The sequence below is a fragment of the Prinia subflava genome, chromosome 1, assembly GCF_021018805.1.
Source record: "Prinia subflava isolate CZ2003 ecotype Zambia chromosome 1, Cam_Psub_1.2, whole genome shotgun sequence".
In the NCBI taxonomy this organism is placed as follows: domain Eukaryota; kingdom Metazoa; phylum Chordata; class Aves; order Passeriformes; family Cisticolidae; genus Prinia; species Prinia subflava.
The window spans coordinates 64,751,353-64,773,375 of NC_086247.1; the positions used below are offsets into that span (position 1 = coordinate 64,751,353).

At 41.6% G+C, this 22,023-nt stretch overlaps 1 protein-coding gene across 1 annotated transcript in view; it reads left to right on the forward strand.

The window, feature by feature from the left end:
- The first annotated feature begins 7,370 nt into the window (after positions 1 to 7,370).
- The window catches only part of LPCAT1 (lysophosphatidylcholine acyltransferase 1), a 67,200-nt gene continuing 52,547 nt past the window's right edge, over positions 7,371 to 22,023 (forward strand). The window contains 5 exon segments of the mRNA XM_063398471.1: positions 7,371 to 7,578; positions 7,581 to 7,619; positions 7,622 to 7,855; positions 13,398 to 13,540; positions 15,046 to 15,260. Coding sequence (XP_063254541.1) covers positions 7,381 to 7,578; positions 7,581 to 7,619; positions 7,622 to 7,855; positions 13,398 to 13,540; positions 15,046 to 15,260 — 829 coding nt within the window. The 5' untranslated portion in view covers positions 7,371 to 7,380.

Below are 22,023 nucleotides of genomic sequence, written 5' to 3' on the forward strand. Positions count from 1 at the left end.
GGCTACAGCCAGGCAATGCAACCACCTCTGCCTCCTGGGGACAGCAAGTGAGGAGCTCTGTATAGTTAGCAAGGCACAGGGGCAGTAATCTTCCCTGCTCTCTTTGCAAATCCTCTGCTGGCTGACCTGTGATTACTGGTGGTTGTGGGTGGAGTTGGGTGAAGTCACACAGAAGAGCTTAAAGCCCCTGTAAGGTATTTTGTTTAAGAGGGGCTGCTCTGTGGACCATCAGTATGACTATTCTTCTCTGCTACGGAGTAGATTTTCTAAGATCTATCCATCCTTATCAAAGTTCTGGGAAAACTACCTGATCCAGCCAGCAATAGCACACTGTGAATGAATGAAAAATCTAGCAGAGCACTCCTGCAAACTGAAAACTGCATACTTAGTGCCATCTTTTTCCACTTTACACAACAGACACAAAAAACAAAATCAATTACCTTTCAGCAAAAACCAATGAAAAGCGTCAAAATCTAATCTATATAAGATTAGTATAGAACAGGATTGTGGAATTTACGACTGAACCATTTCAAGTTACTATTACTACTTGACAGGGTTTAAAACTTTCACATCAAATAAACGCACTCTCTGTAGCCAACCTGATTCTCATCATGGCTCACTGTTGTAAAATATTTCTTTTGAAATGTTACTAACAGAAAATGTTCTATTTAAAGCATCATCTTTTTATTGGCAAGATGATCTTGAATGTAAGAAAAGCTGTAGAAAAGTTAGGTACAATCAGTCATATTAACTAACCACTCTGTTCTCCAGCGTCAAGATATTGTTCATAGCATGGAGAAGAGTTAAGTAATTTTGAGCTCATAGAGGAGCCTATCTAAATTTAACTGCTGCATCATGTTAATGAGAGATAAAATGCCCTGCATGCACAAACAGATGGTGCTAGCCCACATTAATAAACTCACTGGAGAACTTAATATGCTTAGATTTAGATAGGTTATTCCACTGGATGACGCAGTCCATGACGCATCCTGAAGTAATGTTTTTGTATCTGTATTTGGCAGTTCTTTATCATCTTACTTGGTTCTCACAGCTACACCGTCTGCTGTCCCTGTGTCCTCTCCTGCCTCTGGGCTATCCTGACTTGCAGACATACAGGTGGAGCCCTTTGTGGTTCTTACTTGTGGAAGCCAAAAACACTCACGGGGGCACAGACATATTTTGTATTTTCACACGATCCCTGATTTTACTGACTCCATGGAAGATCTGTGCACCCATCAGTATTTGGAGAGCAGTCAGTGTACCTCTGCTCTCCCCAGCAACATACACACACACACACACACACACACACTCCTTTCCCCAGCAGAGTGTGGGGAGTATACAGGTATGAAAGCTGCGGATGCCTGTTTCTGCCTTGCCCTGTTCCATCTGAGGGCTGCAGCTGCCAGGGAGCTGGCAGGGGCAGGGGCATGAGCTGGGCATAAGGCTGCTGGCACCACTGTGACTCCACATGGGCTTCTTTTGGCTTCAGGCTGTGATTTTGCCTCTCTAAAATCCAAGGCAACAGATTGAATATGGACATTTTTTGCCCAGGGATCTTTTGGCAGTTCATCCTATTTGCATTTCCAAAAGCATAAAATGTTTATATATTATGCTTTGCATATTTAGCCAGTGTTATTAGCTTACGGTAAATAAATATTTTAAACATATTAAGTATCATACTATTTCAGAAAAAATTAATCTAAGAATTCATGTGATTGGGAAACAGTATTGGATGCAATTGGATCACGGCATTAATTTCATGAAGGCTGCTTCTGGTGATATCATTTATCTGAACTTGATTCATCTTATCAGCAATCTCTATGACTATTTGTTATGTGAGTAATGAACAAAGCTTCCTAAAATCAATCTTTGGATACTATTTTCCTCCTCTCCTGTTCATGCAGAACTCCTTAAATAAAGGTTGCCTAATACAAGACCTCTGTAAATAAGTATAATAACTTAAAAATGAGAAATCATAGGAAGTGGGTGAAAGAGAACAAGTGCAAACTACAGTTCAAGTGTGTTGGAATTCAAAAGGTATTTTCATAAGTTATTGCAATATTTGCACAAAGATACAAGTGGAGTGTTCAGAAAGCTTTAGATGTTCTTATCTGCTTTATATAATGTGATCTGGAAAATGGGAAGTATTTACTCAGTGTCCTAACTTGCAGAAATTATCATGACAGTCATGGAGCTTTAGCTAGGCATGGGATTTACATGGGGGCAGAGAAATACTCCTTTTGAGCATAACTACATCTGCAGAATTTGGTGAGCACATACAGTGTCCTTGCAAACCACAGATGTACTTGAGAAGGCACAGATAAGAAGTCAAGGATTTCATTCCCTACCTTCCAAGATTATCCTATGTCAGGGGCATACTGTTTCATTTCCTGAGGATTGCACTTCCCTGACAGAACTAGAAACATAAAATGTTTTTAGCCAAGACATTCAGAGAGAGAAGAGGGAGAAGGTATATGAATATGAGAAAGAAATGAACACAATATATAGAGGGCTACAGTCATAGTGAAGCACTGAAAAGATTTGCTACTTTATTTTGTACCTAGTTCCTTTTATCTGTGCTCTGTTTTCAACTTCCTACACCTTGTGTGTGTAGCTATTCACAAGGATGTGGTTTTCCAACTAGGAACTGAGAGAAGTTCAGTCTAGACCTAAACCCTCTCTAAGAACCAAATAGTTTTAAATGTCTCTGAGATATTATCAGAACTAGTATGGACTCCTTTTTCTGCATTTCAGTTTAAGAAAAATAAGAGAGAAATAAAATACATGGAACAAACTGGGCAACTATTGATCAATTGATCAAGTACGAGGCAGATCTCAAATTGCTCAGCAATTTGTTCCACAGTCTTAAATCAGCCTTTGAATGAGGTAAGCAAGGCTCCTGCTGACCAAAATTTCTTTTCCTCAGTCAGGAAAGGACGAAATCAGCACACACTGCACCTTAAATTCACTCACCCTCATAAGGCTGGGTATTTCCAGTAGTGTGCAGGGGCAGGGTTTGTGCACCAAGTGTGGAGAGCTCAGCACCTGGCAAAGTCTGTGACACCTAAAACATCAGCCTGCTCCTGCCCCAGTGCTGAGAGGCCATCATCAGGGGGGAACTAAAGAGTCTCTTTGTGGTGCTGGAGCCAAGGTCATGTGTGAACTATAATACTGTGAATCTTGAGGTGAAACATAGATATTAAGAGAACAACTATTTTTTTTAAATTCTGAATTAAATTATGCTATGTTTCCTAATAATTTCTGAATGAGGGAGCTCTCTTTCTTTTTTTTAACTACCAAAGCAAGAAACTGCTCTTCTTCCCATAGACCTGCCACTAACTCCAGCCTGATTCCTTTCCTGATTCAAGAAAGTCAGATGGAGTCTGTGTTTCTTCACAAATCAGAAGAAAAATGTAAGTGCATTTTCATTTCAAAAATTTTTACCACTTCTAGTAATTCAACATGAACTTTTATGCCTTTTCCCTTCACAAAATACCTTTTATTTTCAAATATTTTTAAAACCTTTTCTAGTTTAAACACAGAATAGATTTATGATGAAAGCCATCAGGGAAAAAATAAGAAAAAGAAAAAAAAAACCCTACAAAACATGTGAAATCAACTGTAGAAAAATTGTTTTGAAGGTGGAAGAGTACCAGAATCATGCTTGAATAGGTATCAGCTGATTCTACCAAATAGCCATCAAAGTCAAGGACCATCATAAAAATCAAAGCAAGGACTTTTTCTAGGCAATAACTTTTTTTTTAATTTTGAAAAAAGTTCAGGGGTATGGTCAATGTATTTGCTTTTCATGAACACCTATTTGATTTATTTTCAAGAAACCCACTTCAGTTTAGCTATTAAATATTGAATACTCCTTTTCCTACTTCAAGGCTCACAGAAGCAGATTTCATAATATTTGTATGCTTTTTATGCATGAGTCCTCTTATTTATACGGTTCCCTATAAATCATATAAATGAATGACAGAAAGGACCAATTAGAGCTTTTTCGGGGTAGAATGGCTCTTAGATGGTTGTGCAGTTTTGTTTTAATGGTTTCAAGTTCCACAGTTTCCCTGAGGAGATCATTTGAGAGCTTACCGCAATTTATTCTCATGATAGTCAGCTTCAACATTTCCTTTTCCAGTTGAATCACAATACACTTACATCCAACATAATGTATCACACATTTTCTCCTCTTGTGATGCAAGGTAGATTCCATAAATCCTGTGATAAATTCGTCACCTCTCCTTATGTCCCCATAAGTCCGTATTAGCTGTTATGAAGCACATGCCAGCCTTGGAAGCAACATCACAGTTATGCCTCTGTAGTGATTTGCACAAAAAAGTAGCAATCAAACCCCAGTACCACAGACATACTTTATTCAAGCTCCGAATTAATTCACAAAAATGATCCATTTTTAAAATAATTCTATGGTTCTGTGTATTATAAGTATAAAATACTGCCCCTTAACCTCATCTCCTAGGTTTATATAATAAAATTCCAGGAGCAAGTTTTTTATCATGTATCTCTGGAAGGACTCAAATAAATTTTCCAGTTTACTACAAAGTAAGCAGTACTATCATATGTGGCTGACTGCCCTGCCATGTAGGCTGGTCCCTTCGCCCCTCTCTTCATCAAGTGCCAAACTGGTTTGCTTTCAGATTCCTAGCCTGCCTTTCCCATTCAAGTCCTGCCATGGGATTTCCCCTGTTCCGGGGCTCAAGCTCAGTTCCTTCACTGCGCAAATTTTATTACACAAGAAACAGGGATTACATTCATCTTTTTACAATTTCAGATTAAAGGGAATAAAGAGATAGGGAAAACATTCCTGCAAGTTTAAGACCGCTAGGCTGTAAATATTTTAAGTTATCTGTCTTCAGTTATATTAATCACAGCAGAATTTTGAACAAATGAGAACCAGAAAGCAGGAAAGCACTCCTTCACATCCTAGTAGTTCATGTATGTACATACAGTCTCTAAAACAAGCTAGGAGATGGTTATCAAATTACAAAGCATGGAATAGTATCTCTACTGAACAAGTGAGTTCTATAAAACTACAAAGTGTCCTGGAAACTATGTCAGGTGTTAATGTGCTAATTAGAAAATAATTGACTAAACCCATGAAAGCCGTAATAAAAAGATAGAATACTGCTCATTCACTCAATGATACAGAACAAGTGCTCTAATAGCAAAGGTTTAAGAGCCAAAGGACCAGGCAGGTGCTTAATACTTCATTAGTTTTTATAAGTGAGGAAGACACTACAAATACCAAAAGTTCTGGTGCAAACAAGACTAACAATAATAAATCATTTCTGGAAGCTGGCTTTAGAAAACAAATAAAACACAACCAGCAGAAATAAAGAAGCCTGATTACATCTCACAGCTGAACCTGTTCCAATACCCTCACTGTAGCTTGTGTCCTACACCCACCAGATGGGGAAGGAGGGCGTGCGCTGGAGCACTCTGATGGACCATGTACCAGGTAGCCAGCGGCCACCACCTCCTCCTTGCTGACCTGTAGGACAGCTTTTACAGGCTGAAGAGCCTGGAAGATCCCTGAGGGGAGCTGCAACACGCTGGCCGCGTGGCATGTGGGCCCTGTTAGAGTCTCTCCTTCATTCTGCAAAAAATCTGTCATTCATTACTGAAATCAGCCCCGTATGGCTGAACTAGCAACTGGCTTGAAGTCACTGCCGAGGGGAAAGAGGTGAGGCGAGCCAAATTGTTTGGAATGCAGCTAAAGTACTTCAGAGAGTAAGGTTAAAAGGGATCACTGGATCACATACTCTGACCACAGGCCAGTAAGTCTTACTACCAGCCCCAAACTGAACTAAGGAGCTTGCTTGTGATTAAAACCATTATATTTGCATTACATTATCCCAGCTCCTGACCACTGATTGTTCTTTTATGTTCTTTTCTTCCGTTTTAAAAAGCTTTAGCACAGCAAATCTTGCAGATCTTTTTGACAAATGGATAATGTGTTCAGAACGTATCATTTTAAGAGATTTCCTCCAGTACTACAATGTTCTGGCAGGTCCTTCCTGCACCACTTGATCTTTAATGGCAAGAGCCACACACCTTGTTCTACTATCAGTTCCCATTAATACACACTGTAATGCTCGTTGTACATCCAACAGTCAGGCTGGACACATTGCATCTTATCCATAACTGTTTCCTTGACATGATTTTTAGACAGCTTTTTCTAAGATGTAAGCTCTCATTCCAGAGACATCGCTTGTGTTTCTGGAAAACTTGGCAGTAAATTTGGCCTGCACATTTGGCTGTTTGAAAGTGTTAATTTTACTAAGCAGTCCAGGTGACCTTGCAGTCGCTCTCACAGTAGTTTACTAAGTTACCATTTAGCACATCCATAGATTCTATTAGCAGCGAGTTTATTTTGCATCTCTGGTAAAAACCTTGAAAATGCTGAGGCTGCAGAAACTTGCACACCCCAAAACTATGAAGACTAGCCTCTGAAAACTCTTCTGATCTTTCAGAAGTCAAAAACTATTTCTTCATTTAACACATTCTCTGTTCAACAGCATTAGCCATTAGAAGTACATATGGTATTAACCAAAGGACTCAGAGACTATTTTGCAGTTTTAAGCCTACTAGATTAAAAACAGAAGCCAAGTTTCTGCAGTTACTTTTAATTTAAATTAATTCAGTAACACAGCCTGTGTTACTGAATGAGGCTATCAGAATTGTTTTTTAAGTCGATGTGATTGACATTAAGGGTATCTTACTTATTTTTGTTTATCAAACCGTTTTCCTATCTTTTTCTACTGTTTTGCCTGTGGTTTATGTTAAAACAGTCACGATCAGTACAGGTCATCCGGCTTGGTCTTTTGAAAATGGACAGAACACGAATGATTTTCTTTATTTCTTAATAACTTAACTTTCCATTTAAAGATTTCTGAAACCCCAAACTCAGCTACTTCCTCAGCCAACTCTGTCAAGATCCCCACGGTGCAAATTAGCCAGACTTCATTAAAAACTGTCTAGGTTTGCTTGGAGCGGAGCTCTCCCCACGGAGCTCACCAGCCCCGGCACGTGATGCCAGCACAACACCTGGCTTCTCCCAGCTACGGCGGCGATGCTCAGCCAGCACCACCACACGGGCTCCGCTACAGCCGCGGCCCCTCACACCCATCTCCAGTCCGGAGCGACTCCCTTCGCCCCTCCTCGTTTCCCCGTTTCTCTAAACTCCCCTCCGCTCTCATACGCCCAGCGGAACCCCCGTTCGGGCCTTCGGGCGAGGTGCCAGCACCTGCGCGGCGCTGGCGGCAGCTCCCCGCGGCCGCCCCCGCCACATCCCCTCCTTCCCGCCGGGGATGCGGCGCGGGCTCGGCCCCGGGGCGCGGGCGGGCGGCGCCCCTCATGCCGCCGGGCGGGGCCGCGCTCCCGGCATGCCCGAGGGGGACGCTCCGAGGGTGGGTAGGTGGGCGGAGGGAAGGCGGGCGCGAGGGTGCGCGCCCCCCGCGCCGCCGCTTCCCATTCCCAGGCGCTTCGCATTCTCAGCCGACGCGGAACCGCAGCCGAGCCGCTGTAGCCGGCGCGCAGCGCGCATGCGCGGCCGGCCGGGAGGGCGGGGGCCGGCGTTGAGCGGGGAGCGCTCCGGCCGCCGGTGCTGCCCGCACTCCGCGCTCCCGCCCGGCGCCGCCGCTGCCCGCGACCGGCGGCCGCGCACAGCCCGCGCCCTCTCCCGCGCCGCGTCCGCCCGTCGTCCTGCCCCGCCATGAAGTTGAGCAGCCGCGGCCGGGGATGCTGCGCGGGCGGCAGCCGGGAACGCGGGCCGCCGCCGCGGAGCCCCTTCGTGCACCAGCTGCGCTTCAGCCCCCTGGAGAAAGCCAAGGTAGGGGCGTGCGGCCGCCGGCCGCCCTTCCTCGCCGCCGCCGCCTTCCTCGCGTCCCCCGCGGCGTACCGGCTGCCGGGCCGCGTCCTGCGGCGGGCGGGGGCTCCGCGCCGCCGGTGCTTTGTGAGGCGGCGGGGCCGGGCAGAGCCGGGCAGCGGCGCTGGGCGTGTGCGAGGCGGCTGCCGGGGGCCGCCGTGCCCGGCCCGGGCGGGGTACCGGGGGCGGCCCTGATGCTGTAGCGCGGGGTGTGCGCCTCAACTTGCGCTCCGATGCCTCCTTCAAAGGGAAAAAAAAAAAAAGAAAAAGCTGTTGGTTTTGTTTGTTTGGTGGGTTTTTTTAAGGGTTGGCATTTTGAGGTTTGGGAGGGGTTTTTTTTTTCATTTTTCTGTTTTTCGGGATTTTTTTGTGTTGATTTTTTTAATAGGGGGCGGGGGCGCAGCCCTGCAGAGCCGCTCTTTTTCAGCGTCAGGTTAAGGCAGGTATTAACCTGGGCCAAGACATCCCAGTGCAGCCGAAGTTTTGCCCCTGGGTAAATAGTGCCTGCGGCGTAATTGAGGTGTCGTGCAGGTAGCGGTGAGACTACAGGAAGCGGTAGTAAAATGCAAAATTGCAGTTGCGTGGCTTTTTATTTCGTTGTTTGGTTTGAGGGTTGTTTTTCTTTTCCCCCTCCGTGCCTCTGCCTCGCCTCGCACAGTGAGCAGTAAGTGGCTGGGTATTCAGAGGGCATGGCCCTTGTCTTAGGCTCTCGGTAAGATCTGGGTCACTTGCTGGAGGAAGACATGCTGTCAGAGCTCACCTAATGAGGGGCTGGCCTTTTCTGCCACTTCCATCACTGTAATACCTCAGCTTCAGAAAGCTGTTGTTTTGGGAGCCTTCAGAACCTGTTAACATTGGCAATTATGATTCACTAATGTTGAGCCTCTTGGTCAAGGCTCTTTAGATCCAGCTTTGATTTGCATTTGAGTGAAGTTCGTTGTTGCACTGCCCTGTTGCTGCCCAGATGCTTAACACAAGATACGGATGTCCTGACTTAAAAAACATCAGAATGTGCCTCATGTTACCTATTGGGCAGCCCAGGAATTTACAGTACACTCTAGTAGAAAAGGTTTTCACTTTTTAAGTTGCCCAGTATGTATTCAATGGTTGCTCATAAATTGTTGCTTGAGCTGGAAAAGGGAGAAAAGGTTTGTGTCACTGGCGTCATTTAGTTTATATCTAGAGCTTCCTCAATAAACTGCATAGTAGAAAGATTTCCTTTCCATGTACCGTACTTTGTTCCTGAAGTCATGGTTAATGTGCAGTTAATGAGGTAGAAGTCTTTCAGGGAGCAGGGAGAGGCAAAGGTAGAACATGTTCATATGGACTAGGGTTGTCTCCAGTCATAACAACTAATGTTGCTTTCTGCTTGGTTATTTATAAGAAATTTTTAAAATGCTGCTGGGAGAGGAGAGCAGACTCTATTTACAGTTTTTACAGTATTGAGTCTCACAGGAGCTACTAGTATTGCTGATCTGATGTGAGTCCTGGCAGACCTTGAGGTGCTTTGTCAGGGAAGTTCCTGGTTGTAGAGCACACCTGCTTTCTGTGTGGCCTGCCCTGTTCATAGGTACGAGATGTGAGCTTTGCCAAGGGATTTCAAGGATTTATTGTTTGCAATGAAGATGAGGACACGTGTTCAATCCACTGTAGTTTGTCACAGTGCACAAGCCAAAGGAACAGCTCCTCACCAAAGAGTATGTCTCAGACTTGCTTTTTAAGCGAGCGGTCTTTCACTGATGTACGGTAGCACAGAGTTCTTTAACCCAATGGAGATTGGGTTCAGTCTCACTGTTGCTGTTTTATGCAGGAAAAAGCCCATAGGCTGCCTTACAGAACTGCAGTAGATTTTTTCTTTGCCTTAGTCATGCTTTTCGAGCCTCTTCACTGATTAAAAGTTGTGCTTGAGATAGAAGCTGTTAAAGCAGAGCTGTGGAACTGCTCCACTTGAGAAGAAATGCCTCCAGGTGAATTACAGAAGTGTGCATTCTCCTCTCTACAGCCTTGGAGGGCTCGGTGTGAACTATTGCAGCTGAACTCACTTCCTGTTCAGCTGTAGGCATGTATTGTGTCACAGGCTTTTCTGTCTGTCCTGTGAATCTGACCGGGGTTTCTGGGATTGCACAGGCTATCGAGGAAGGATAGGAATGTAGGTACAAGAAGTAGGGAACCCAGGGGACTGGGAGACAAAGACTCCTTTGTCCATGGTCTGGTGTCTGTTGCTGATGGCCTGCCAGATAGCCCCATTATCTTTGCTACAACCTCATCCTGCATTCTGCAAAAGGTTAGATTAGCTTTTTTGTTCATTAATGTAGCTCAAAGTAGATGCTTTTTAGCATGTTCCAGCCCGAGACTGTGGGAGTGAAAGAAAGATAGAAAGTGAGAGGGGAAAACAGCCATGAGGAAAAAGAACAACAGTAAAAAGAAATCCTTTTGACTATCGAGCAACTGTTCACGTCGTCTTCCATTGACTTTTTATAAAAATTGTGAGATTACAAGAGCATAAAAGCAGTAAGACTGTTTCTGAACTGAGTCTCATCAGAAGAAATGATGGCTAATTACTCTGATCTGAGGGTGACAGTAGGAGTCATTCTTGAAGCTACCTGATTTATTTCAGTCCTATAATAAAAAGATTTTTTCTGGGAGAAAGACCGACATGATTTTATTAACCATAGATTTTGTTCATACTAACATCTCCTGGGCACCTGTCATGTAAGTCCAAGCTCTTGATTCCTGTTACCACTGCAGAACAGGCAGAAGCGTTACTGGAGCTGTCACTAAGCATCTGTAGCTTTTTCCCTGCTACTTGAAAACACAATACAATGCCATTTTTCTTTCTTCCAGTGTTTCTGGCCCTTTTATTTCACCAGTGCTGGTGTTCATTTGGTGCCTTGGTGAGCTGATTTGGCTCATTAAGCCAGCATATCATTGTGGTTTTGTGTTCTGATTATTTTCTTTTGCTGTGATGGCTGTGTTTTTTCTCGCTAATGAGCTATATTGGCTCATTGCTAGCTCACATAAGTGCTAGAGCTGACTCAAGGGGAGGATTGAGGAGAGAGTGAACAGGACCACTCTTTCACAGTAGTGATCTGCTAGATTGGCTTAGCTGCACAGGAAAATTTTTCCTCCTGTATTTATCTCCATGAATGTGTCTGTTGGGGAACTTGCAGAGTGGCAAAGTGGGTAGTGAGAGAATTGTTGAGGGGTAAATCTCTAGCTCCTTCACCACCGTCTTTGGTGAGTTCAGCTATAGGGATGATAACAGTGAGGAAGTATTAGTGTGGGGTAAGATGTAATTATCTGGTATGTGTAAAAGAAAAATCAAAATCTCTACCATATCAAATAGTATTTAGTTTCTGAGTATTGTGACTGCTACTTTGTAACAAGTCATGGAAATTTTCTTGGCAAAGCACTGTTTTTAGTGATGTTTCTTATGGTGTTGGTAATTTCCAAGTTGCATTTTTTTCAGCTTCCCTGTGCATGAGAGCTGATAGTGGTTTTCAAGATAGGATACAGACCTAGAGAAGTTGAAACAAGGGTGCTCTGATTCTCTTGCTCAGTGCTTAGATACGTAGGACCAGATATTTTGGAGAACTTGAAACTTGAGTTCATATTTCATACCTTCATTGTGAGGTCATAGTTAACTCTGAATGCAGTCTCTCTAAACAAGAAGAACATATGATACCTACTTAAAGTGACTTGCCTTACATCAGGTTTAAGCCCTTCTGGTGGAAGAATGGAGATCAGTTTCCCAGGGCAGCCTTCCATTACAAGCTATCCGTAGGTCTTTCACAGTATACACTGCATCTTCTGAAAAACTAAGTTGGATGCTGTAGACCAGCAGATATTAAATAAGGTGTAGTCAACCCCCTCTTGAGATTTCTTTGGTCATGAGCTGAACCCTTCAAAGTACAGCTTTGAGTGGACCTTTAGGGGTTTTAAAATATATCTCGAAATGCAGGTGTTTACATATTACTTTTTGCCAGAGTTCACCATTTTAACGGAAGACATGTCTCTATGAACATCTCAAATATGCAGGAATGTGTTCACCAAAGTGTCCACATAAGGTCAGAGCCAGAGTGTATGTCCCTTGTATTCTGGTCTCTGGCAGCCGCCAGTGGGGACAGGATCTTCACCTTTTTTCTGTCTCACACTGATGCTGTTGCTGTACATAGGTTTAACAGGATAGAAGCTTTCTTACCTGGGAAGATGTCTGAATGTAGATAGGGACTGAACTACTTTTTAAATGGTAGCACCTTTCTTGATTCCTAACCTTCTTCAGGAGGTAGACGTACTTTTCTCTCCTGCCAGTTTTCTTGTGTGAACAGTTACTGAGCTGCTCCCTGCTAAAAAGAGGCTGGTGTCACAGCCAGACCTTGTACATTTGGAGCATTTGCTTCTTGCTGGCTATTACCATCCCTGCTGTCTCTGGAAGACCAAGAGGCCTTTTCTGCACATTTGTGCCATCTTTTATGACATTAGGGATACAACTTCTGCTTTCATTTTGTGATGTGGCACTAAAATGATCTTTGGTACGAAGGATTGGTACAGAGAGTCAAGGGATGGAATATGTCACTACCAGTCACCTAGTCACCTACCACTCAGCTTTGCCATGGAGTAGGAGACTTGGGAAGGAAGGAGGAGGTGTGAATCCCAAAAATCTGCGTCCTCATCTGCATTTTGTTTCACTTATTTCTTAGTGGCTGGTCCTTCTCATTTTACAAACTTAGAAGGCAGCTGCTCTCATCTCTGGAATGCTTCTCTTTTTGCTGCCAGACGTGGTGGTCTTGTCTGTGGACGCAGAGTTGTGTGAGTGGGTGTGACTCTGATGCTCACCTTACCATTGTAGTGTGTGAAGTTATACTGGTTCATCTGGGAAACTAGCCTATCTAAGAAAAAAGAAATCCTTTTTCTGTCAAGTCTGCAAACTAAAGTGGAGTCTCCATAGGGACTGGAATCCTGTTCCAGACAGTAAGATCATGGTTGTTACAAGATGCCGGTGCCAGTCTGAACCAGCCCTGTAAAATCCAACTGCAGTGGGCTGGTAGCTTAGGGCTTGAAAGTGGTATCTTGGGCTTTTCTCCTGTTGTGTGTTCCCTGCACCTACTCTAGATTTACAGATTTGTGCACCTACAGAGTGAGTTGGTTGTTGAGCTGTTTTGGGAAGTGAGAGGAAGTGGAGAGTGAGCTGCATGATGACTAGATCTGCATCAGGGAAGAGAAGAATATGAATTAATCTTTCCACAGCAGCCTGGAGATGCATCAGATTAAGCACAACATGAGACAGCACCTTATGCCTCATTACTCATCCTTGCCCAGCTATTGTGATATTGAAAAGTGTGCTTTTTTAAACCCTATCTAGCATATGGAATGGAATGGTGTTCTGCTGTTTCTACCATTAGATATTTTTAAGTTAAGAAATGGTATCAGTTGCTAGGGATCACTGACCTTTTCAGTCTGAAATTGTGGTGGAATAATGCTTCTTTTTATTATTATTATTTTGCAGATTGCCTTCATGACCTTGACTCTGTTTCCTATCCGACTCTTTTTCGCTGCTTTTATGATGCTGCTGGCCTGGCCTTTTGCGTTCATTGCTTCAATGGGATCTGATGAGCAAGAGCTTGAAAAGCCCCTCTCCTGGTGGCGAAAGTGAGTCACTGATGTGGTGAAATACCAAGAGAATCTCTATGTAGTTCAGCAGTGTGAAATAGAGGAGATGGGAAACACTTTTACCTGTCTCAGAGATCTACTCTTCGAAAGAAAAATATAAAAATTATTAAACACTTTCCCTTGGTAGGAAACTAGAAATGCCTCAACTCTTTGATTTGCCGGGTGATCCAAGAATTACTCTCATAATCTCTGGCTTCTTACCTTTATTGAGGATGTACTGTGAAGCTTTGTTGTGGCATCTTCAATTGCATTTATTCCTATAATACCAACTTCTAATTATGAAGATTGACTCTGTGGAATGTGCCCAGATTTCATATTCTCAATTGTTGTTTTAAACTGCTTCACCCCATTGTCTTTTACCCTGTGATGAACTGACAAAACTTGTGTGGATTCCCTGAGGGCTTACCCCATACTCCGGTGCTTACTAAAAGTCTGCGGTTGTTCTGATATTGCAGTGCTAATTAAGGTAGAACGTAAGAGAGTGTCCTCCCATCCATGAAAACTGCTATTTGTGGAGCAGGAAAGGAGGGAAGGGCCTCTTCTATTGAACACTTTAAAATTAGGAGCTGGCACTAGCAGAAAGGAGGGCGATTGTTTTGCATCACAGGAGGGAAGGAGGTTGAGAACCACAGAGGCATTTCACTTTGCATTTCTTTTGGAATGATAAAAATACAATAACTGATGGAATAATTGCTCCCTTCAGTCTTGCATAGTTATTTTGAATCTCTTTAGATTCTCCCTTACCCATTTTATCCAGTTTTCAGTGCTACCCTGCTCTCCAGCCTCCCAGTCCATGTAAGTGTTATAATTTGTGGTGTTAGATTTTTGTACTCTGTTTGAACAAAGTTTCTCTCTTCATGACTGGTAGACAGTTTAAAAAGACAGACAAACAAAACTCCATTGAAAAAACCTTCCCATCCCACAAAAAAAAATCCACAAGAAGCAAGAATCCAAATCACTTTAGGAGAAGATGGGGAAAGGGAACGAAGTAAAATATTTCCAGAGCTCTTATATGTATCCTGTAGGCCTTCCTGTATTTGAGAATCTCTGCCCTACATTTGTCCCCTGGTTTTTTTTGGGTAAACTTGAAACCAAGAATCAGGGTAAGTGAATTCTGGCGATATCCTAATAGCGTATTTCAGGGCTCAATTTATTAGAGCTTTTTAGGTGTTACTAGAAAACCTTATTAGGCATTGTGTAGAAGAAACTTAACAGTCATAGTCTGAATTAAAATTAATGATGAACTAAATGCCAGTCTTGGGGACTAGAATGAATTAGTGTTCAGGTATGAAATGAAGTTGAATACCGTGTTACCTTAAAAGTGGTTTTAAATCATCTGAGAAGGAGAAGAACAAAGTGTGTGCACTGTTCCAGGTCTGTTTTAAGCATCATATCCTATCTGAACTTTTCATGCATGTAATTTTTCATTTAATTATTTTAAGGTGTTCCTGTGGCAACATAACTCTTTTCCTAACTCTTTACAGGATAGTGGATATTTTGCTGAAGGCAATAATGAGAATGATGTGGCTTGCTGGTGGATTCCACTGGATAAATGTGAAAGGCAGACGGGCATTGCCAGCAGAAGCAGCAATATTAACGGTGGCTCCCCATTCTTCCTACTTTGATGCCATTCCAGTAACGATGACCTTCGCCTCCATTGTGATGAAAGCAGAAAGCAAAGATATTCCTGTCTGGGGAAGTAAGTTGCGGATGCTTCATTTTTCAAGAACAATTTAAAAAGTTTGCTTAGGAAGGTAATTGGGTCTGTATGAGAAGGACTGAAACAGAAAGGAAATTTTGCTATAATATATGGTGTGAAATTTTTTTTAACTGGTCTACTCTGAATGTCAATAAAAAAAAATTGGGGCGGGAGGGGGAGGTTCTTTTTCCACTTTCTCCAAAGTTGAATCCCTGTATGAAGTCAAAGCAGTCCTACAGAACTCATGGTTTAATTTGCAGTGAACTTGTAACATTTTAAGACCTGCCAGATGGAAAAGAAAATTAGATGGGGCTGTGGAAGCAAAGGCTGATGCCAGGGAGAAAGTCTACTGAGACTTGTTGTGAGTTGGGGTGCCCTCCCAGAAATGTGTTTTAGGAATGTAGTCTGCTCTGAATGCTACCCTGCCTTGAGGGAGTGCTGCTAATCCTTCACACATCAGTAAGTTTGTTTCAGGCAGAGTGTGAGAGGTGAGCACAAGAGCAGATTGTTGTGCACTTGGGTTTAGTCATGAGAAAAGCAGATGCCTGAGTCAGTAGTGCTTGAATACTATCTTGGTATTATTCATGTAAGTTCTCACAAATGTTTGAGAGACACCTGTGATTCTTGGTGCAGTTGTGACAGGCAAAAAATTGTGTAAGTTTTTGGACTTGTAGACTTCTAACTAAAGTCTTTGTGGAAGCATTTTGGAGAAACCTACCATCTTGTGTCTAGCGACCAGCAAAGTTCAAAGAATATCCCTGTCTGTCATTGTGTAGATTTTCATGGGTAGTGTAAAAGTGACAGAAGATTTTACTTTGGCCATGGGTAGGACTCTTAAATGTAAGTCTAAACAAAAGCTTTGAGTTCCTTTGCAACTAAGTGCAATTAGGCTGTATCCTTCTAAAATTTAATTAGACAATGTGTTTTTAAGGTCATATTCAAAAAGAAGCTGAGACATGGCCACAAGGGGTGAGTGGTTAGAAATGGAAGTTTCATTTAAGGAATCTTGTCATATAAGGGTCTACCTGTATGAGGCAAAATTCAGGCCAGATCTGTAGTTGTAGCTTAATTTCATTGAATATCTTACTGACGATGTTTAGAAAGTTGTGGCAGTGAAAAATCTATGTAAAAATGAATAGATACTTTGAACAAAAAGAAAAAGGGTGCAGGCAAGCATGTGCTTTTGAAAACAAGTGTATGCAAGCAAGCATAGTGTGAAAACAAAAAGAAATTGAACTCCCTTGTTCAGTACTGAAAGAAGATAGTGTTGTGAGGCAGTATGTTGGCAGTCCTGTACAGCACAGGTGTATCCAGGCCAACTTAGGTCTTAGGAGCAGTCCAGACATAGAAGCAGGGGCTGATTTATCTTTCTCAGGTGACTCAGTTGACTGTTTAATAATTGCTGGCTCAGCCAAATAAAAGTAGTCTGTGTGGAACTCCCTTTGACTTGAGGGTGGTCTGTCTGGAGGACCCAAATTCAATGAGGTAACTCCAGTCCGTGTTGTGCTGCTGCAGTGTGATGAAGTGGCAGAATGGCGTTTGACAGTGCTGTAATGGCTACTTAAGTATCCCACGTAGTACATTCAGTAGGAACCAGGAGAATCTGTAGCGATGTGGAGATTGTAGTTCCCCTGAATGTAACACAAATAATGTGTATTGAGTAGATCAAACTATTTTCTAAATATCTAATTTAATTTTAAGGTGACTTTTACATGATTCCATGGCAAGTCTAGACTTCCTACAATACATTTTAATAATTATTCACTTCATTTAATTCATATGAGAGTAAAACCAGTTACAGAAAAAGAGAACATGTAGTGATTTGATGGAATATTACTGGAATGTACAGTGCAGTCAAATAAATGAATGTTTTGTCTTGCATAGCTGCATTTGCTTTCTGCTGTATAGCCACAAAACTTATGTAGTCACTTGTGAAGGGTTCACAAAAGTGCCACAGAAGTGAGGCATACCAAAGGTGGTAACTGGGATTGAGAGTTCAAAACCCATTTTTGTTTTTAGGGATGGACTTTTGTATGAGCAACATTAATGACAGCAGTTTGTGTTATTTAAGTAAATAGACCTTAACAGAGAGGTAGTAATCACTCTATTGATTAGTTTGTCTTAAAAATGAGTGAGAACTTTCGAATAAAACTCTGCTTTATTTTTTTCAAAACAAATAAATTTCTCTGCTTTGAGAGACATATTCTGTGAAGTAGATAGTGCTGACTATCCTTTCCTTTGATCTTATATTTTAATCCCAATGTTATTTACACCTCTCTACATGCACACACATTAAAAAAATGCACTTAATTTTATTGGACTACTGATGTGTTTCTCTTGTACTTGTGTGATAATATGCTCATGTTTTTATTGGATTGCCTGGTAAATTGTCAACACTCTAAACATTCATCCAGAATTTATCCCAGGGAGGTCAGAATTGTGTTGTGTGTTCTTCAGTTCTGTAAGTCCTACAAGCTTGGTGTACCATCTTCAGTAAGGTTTTGGAGCCAGTCACTGATGATCCTAAACTTGTTATCCTTGGGTCTTGTTAATGGTTATTCTGAATCTTCTGGGAAGCCTTGAATAAAGTACATTCATTTAACTGTCTGAACAGACTTAAACATGTAAAAAATGAAGTGGAAATTTAAAGATAATTTCCAAGGATGAGGATTTTGGTTGAAGAGTACATCCTAATCTGATATATTCAAATATACATAAATAAATTGGCTTTTTGATGTAATGACAGTGTTTATTGAGACATTGTATACCAGAGGGATCAGGTGCTTTAGCAGGCACAAAATTATCTGATTGCTAAATGTTTACTAAGATTGGTTCTGCAAGTACTTTAATAGGTTTCTGGAACAGCTGCCTATATTATAGTACCCTTAGTTTGCCAGTCATGGAATATTAAGCTTCTGATCCACTTGAAAGTCCAGATGATTAAAAGCCTGTTCTTTATGGGATTGGAAGTACTCCACAACTGTGTTTGTGTATGAGGGTTTTATTGCTTTCTAACTTGAAGGCAGCTCTCCTGCTTTGCAAAGTCCAGAAGCAGACTTACATCTTGTGACTCTTACAGACATCTTCATCCTTTTTAGGAAAACAAAACCAGATTTAAAAATGCTGTTTGGTTCTAGGGGAAAAGTTATGAACTCTTCAGTTAGTGGTCAGTAGTGAAGAAAATTATCCATTTGGCACACACACAAAGGTTAACAAACTCTGGGGAGGAAATGCTTGCCCAAATATAAGCAGTATTTCAATGATCATTAAAAAAAAAATCAGTATTTGGAAAGTAGAGAATGCCAAACAGATGGAATATGTCATGATGCTGAAGGAAGATGTATGTTTCTACACAATGACTTTTCAGGGTTTTGGTAGATTGGAGATGTGAACTTTGCTGGACAATTAAACCATACAGTGGGAGAATGACATGTAGAAATCTGTTATACCTTACATGCTCTGAAGAAGTCAGATCAATTTATCAGTACAGATTCATAAACTTGCCTGTTTTGTCTACTGAATCCCACTTCCAAGTCAGGACAAGGTTTGTGCATAAATTCTGGATAGTTACACTTCACTGTCTTATTTTTGGCTGTTGAAGCACTGTGGATAGAAGTAGTTTTTCATTGCTGAAATGACTGGTGCTGCTGCAGAAATGCTTCAATAAGAAGGAAAAGGGATTTATCAGTAAATATGAACTGATGGGGACTTTAGACCAGTTTTACGATTTGAACGTTTTCAGTGGTCTAAACTTTTAGAAACTAAATATAAGTGAAAAGTTAATTTAAACTTTAGGCAACTTCTCAACAAATCTACCACTGTCTGTAAAGGAGAGGGAGTTGGTACCTGTGAAATGTACAGGATGATATGTTACCTTAAGTTTCTAAAGAGGAATGAGGTAAATTGGGTTTGGCAGAACACAGCAGACCTACAGAGAAAGGGAGAATCATACAGTGCTATAAAACCATCAATTCTATTGTCGATGTTTTTTTCCACATTTAGTAAACTTGTGAATTTTTGTTCAAGCTGCTTTTTTGAAAGTGCATTATAGGACTTTCTCAAGCATCCTGACTAAAAGATGAGAATAACTAATTCAGGGGAAAGCATTTTTGCTTGGGTAGCTGGGAAAGTTTTCATCTCAAAAGGTGCCAAATTACCCACCAGCTCTGTTGTGCAACCTTAATCCTTTAGTCCTTTATCCCAAGTACCCCCAATCCTTCCAAAGCACACAAGGAAGAGAACTGTGGTAGACCCATAGTTCTTCTGTAAGAACCTCACATTTAAACACTTCTGAGATTCACTAAAGCAGTCCTTAAAATCCTTGTGGAAAAATCTGTTTTAAGGTGAAGGCATTACAGATTTCTTCTCTTTTATACACTGTAAATCAGGGGCTTAAACACCGAGGTCACCAGGATGAATGCCAACATGCTATGCTGTGTTGCTATGTAGCCTGCCTTAAGTACACACTTCAGCTCCTCATTTCTGAGGAGAATCTTGAAGTTGTTGCCAAGCTTATCCATTTCATCTTCTTTAAAACTCTGTTTAAAAATTCAATGTTTCCTTCAGACTGTGGGCACCCAGATGGTCCTGCAAGATTTCAGTGTCACAGAAGCTCTCTCAGAGAGACTTAAAATATTTGCATTGTCACCTGTATATTATAGGTATGTGTTTATCATTTGGCTTGGAGTCCTGGAAAATTCTGTAAAAATTACTTCTTATTTAAACTGATGCTGGAATGCCTAAACCACCATCACTAGTTAATGTCATTTATTGAAGGTACATTCTGCAGTATATGGGAAACCTTCAAGCCAACACTGCTGCCTGCCTTAAATACTTTTTAGATTGGCAGCAGAAAGCTAAAACATAAACTACATACAGGTATTGTAGATGTGAGAGCAAACAGCCATCTCTGAGATAAAAAAATAGCTTTTGTCCCTCAAGAAGTCCTTAAAGCAAACAGGTGACATTTTGAAAGACCAACTCAAATACCACAGAGTTGACTTCTGTTAAAGGTAAAGAGGACACCAATTATTTACTTACTGTACCCACTGCTGACCTTTCCTTGTCCAATAGGCTGTTTCCTGCCTTTCTTTTTGGAAGTAGAGAGGAGAACTTTCCCAGTAATACCGGCTCTATCCCATGAATACTTGGCATGCCTTCAGTCAGGTGGTCCATCTGCTAAGCATTTAGTCAGACTTGGAGGAGTTGTTCTTGACATACATTTATCTTCAGTGGTTGATTCAGACTTGAATCAAATAAGTATATATATTATATATGTGTATATATATATAATAAGATACTATCACCAGCTTTACAAATCTCTTAGAGAGTATCATGACTATAACAGTTCTTATGAAAGAGCAGTGTAATTCCAAGTCCAAAAGATCCTAATTTTGGTTAAATTAAGTTTTGTGCATTGATACAACTTCATATGTGTGGAGGGTGTCTGTGTGTTCTTGAGGTTTTCAGTTTTTAAGGTCTCTGTCTATGTACACAGGAAGTAATTGTAATCTAGAACCTTAATGGTTTTCTTCCCCTGTAACTTTCAGAGGAGTTTTGAGCCTCTTGCAGGTTTCTTTTTTTCTCTACAGAAAAGAGCAGTTTTCATACTAGATGTTACTTCATTAGAAAAGTTGTGAGTTCAGAACCTTGTGAGCATGTACATTTGAGTAATGCATCTCTTGAAAACTAAGCCCAAGACAGTGCTTTTCAACCTTTATCTTTCGTGGGTTTTGTATCCCTAAATACAGAATGCACAATATGGTGACTGCTATTAGAAAAATAATAGTAGTTTTTCCACACTAGAAAAAAGCTGTGGAGTAAATGGATATCCCACAGCAGGCTACTTGTACAGCTTACTTCCATGTTAAAGGCAAGCAGAACAAGTTGTGGTGCTTCTATAGGGTTCCCTTAGAGCGTCAGGGAATGTGGTGATGGGGTTTTGTGTTGTTTGGGAGAGAGGCCAAGTGAAAGCCTCAGCTTCAGCATTCTCTACTATTGCAGCTGTCACTTTGTTTGCTGCTGATTCTGCAGTGGTGAAGACGTAACTTCCCACTCAAAAATGTGTGTATGGACACATTTTAGAAGAATTGTGTGTAGTGCCACGTTGCTGTTCGCTAGCTTTTTGTTCTCTGGTGCCTTGTAGAGCCAGTGGTGATGTTGCCAGTATAAATGGTTTGCTACAATACTTTCTGCTGTTGTGTGTTATACAGCACTTTGTGGCTTGAATCAAAACTAGGTTTCCTCACACATACTTGTCTGCAATGAGAGAGGGGAAATAATTTTTCCCTGCTGTTGTCCTAAGAAATTTAAAGACAACAACTGTATGTGTTCAGATTATGAGGAAAAAAAAGGGTTTTGCTTATGCATTGATCTGGTGCTGGAATTGATTGCATGGGAGTTACGATTCTGAAATCAGTTGGATCTGCCACCCTGCTGTTAATTAAAGCAGTACTGAGTTTTTGCAGGCTCTCTTGAAAAAGGCTGTTTGGAGCAACTTTCAGTTGGTTAGACTATGTGTGGCATTCTGGCTGCCCTGAGAGGCAGAGGTTTTAATGACTTACTGGCAGCACTATTTAAATGGCAGGCACCTGCCTAAGAAAGTAAAATACAGCATGTCAACTGTTCTCAGGTCTCCTTTTATGATCTGTAATTGGGAATGAGAGTGACTAGATGAAATAGGACTGACACTGCTAGAGAAAAAGCTGGAATAATGACATTCACAAGATCACTTTTGTGAATTGATGGATTGTCTGTCATTGCC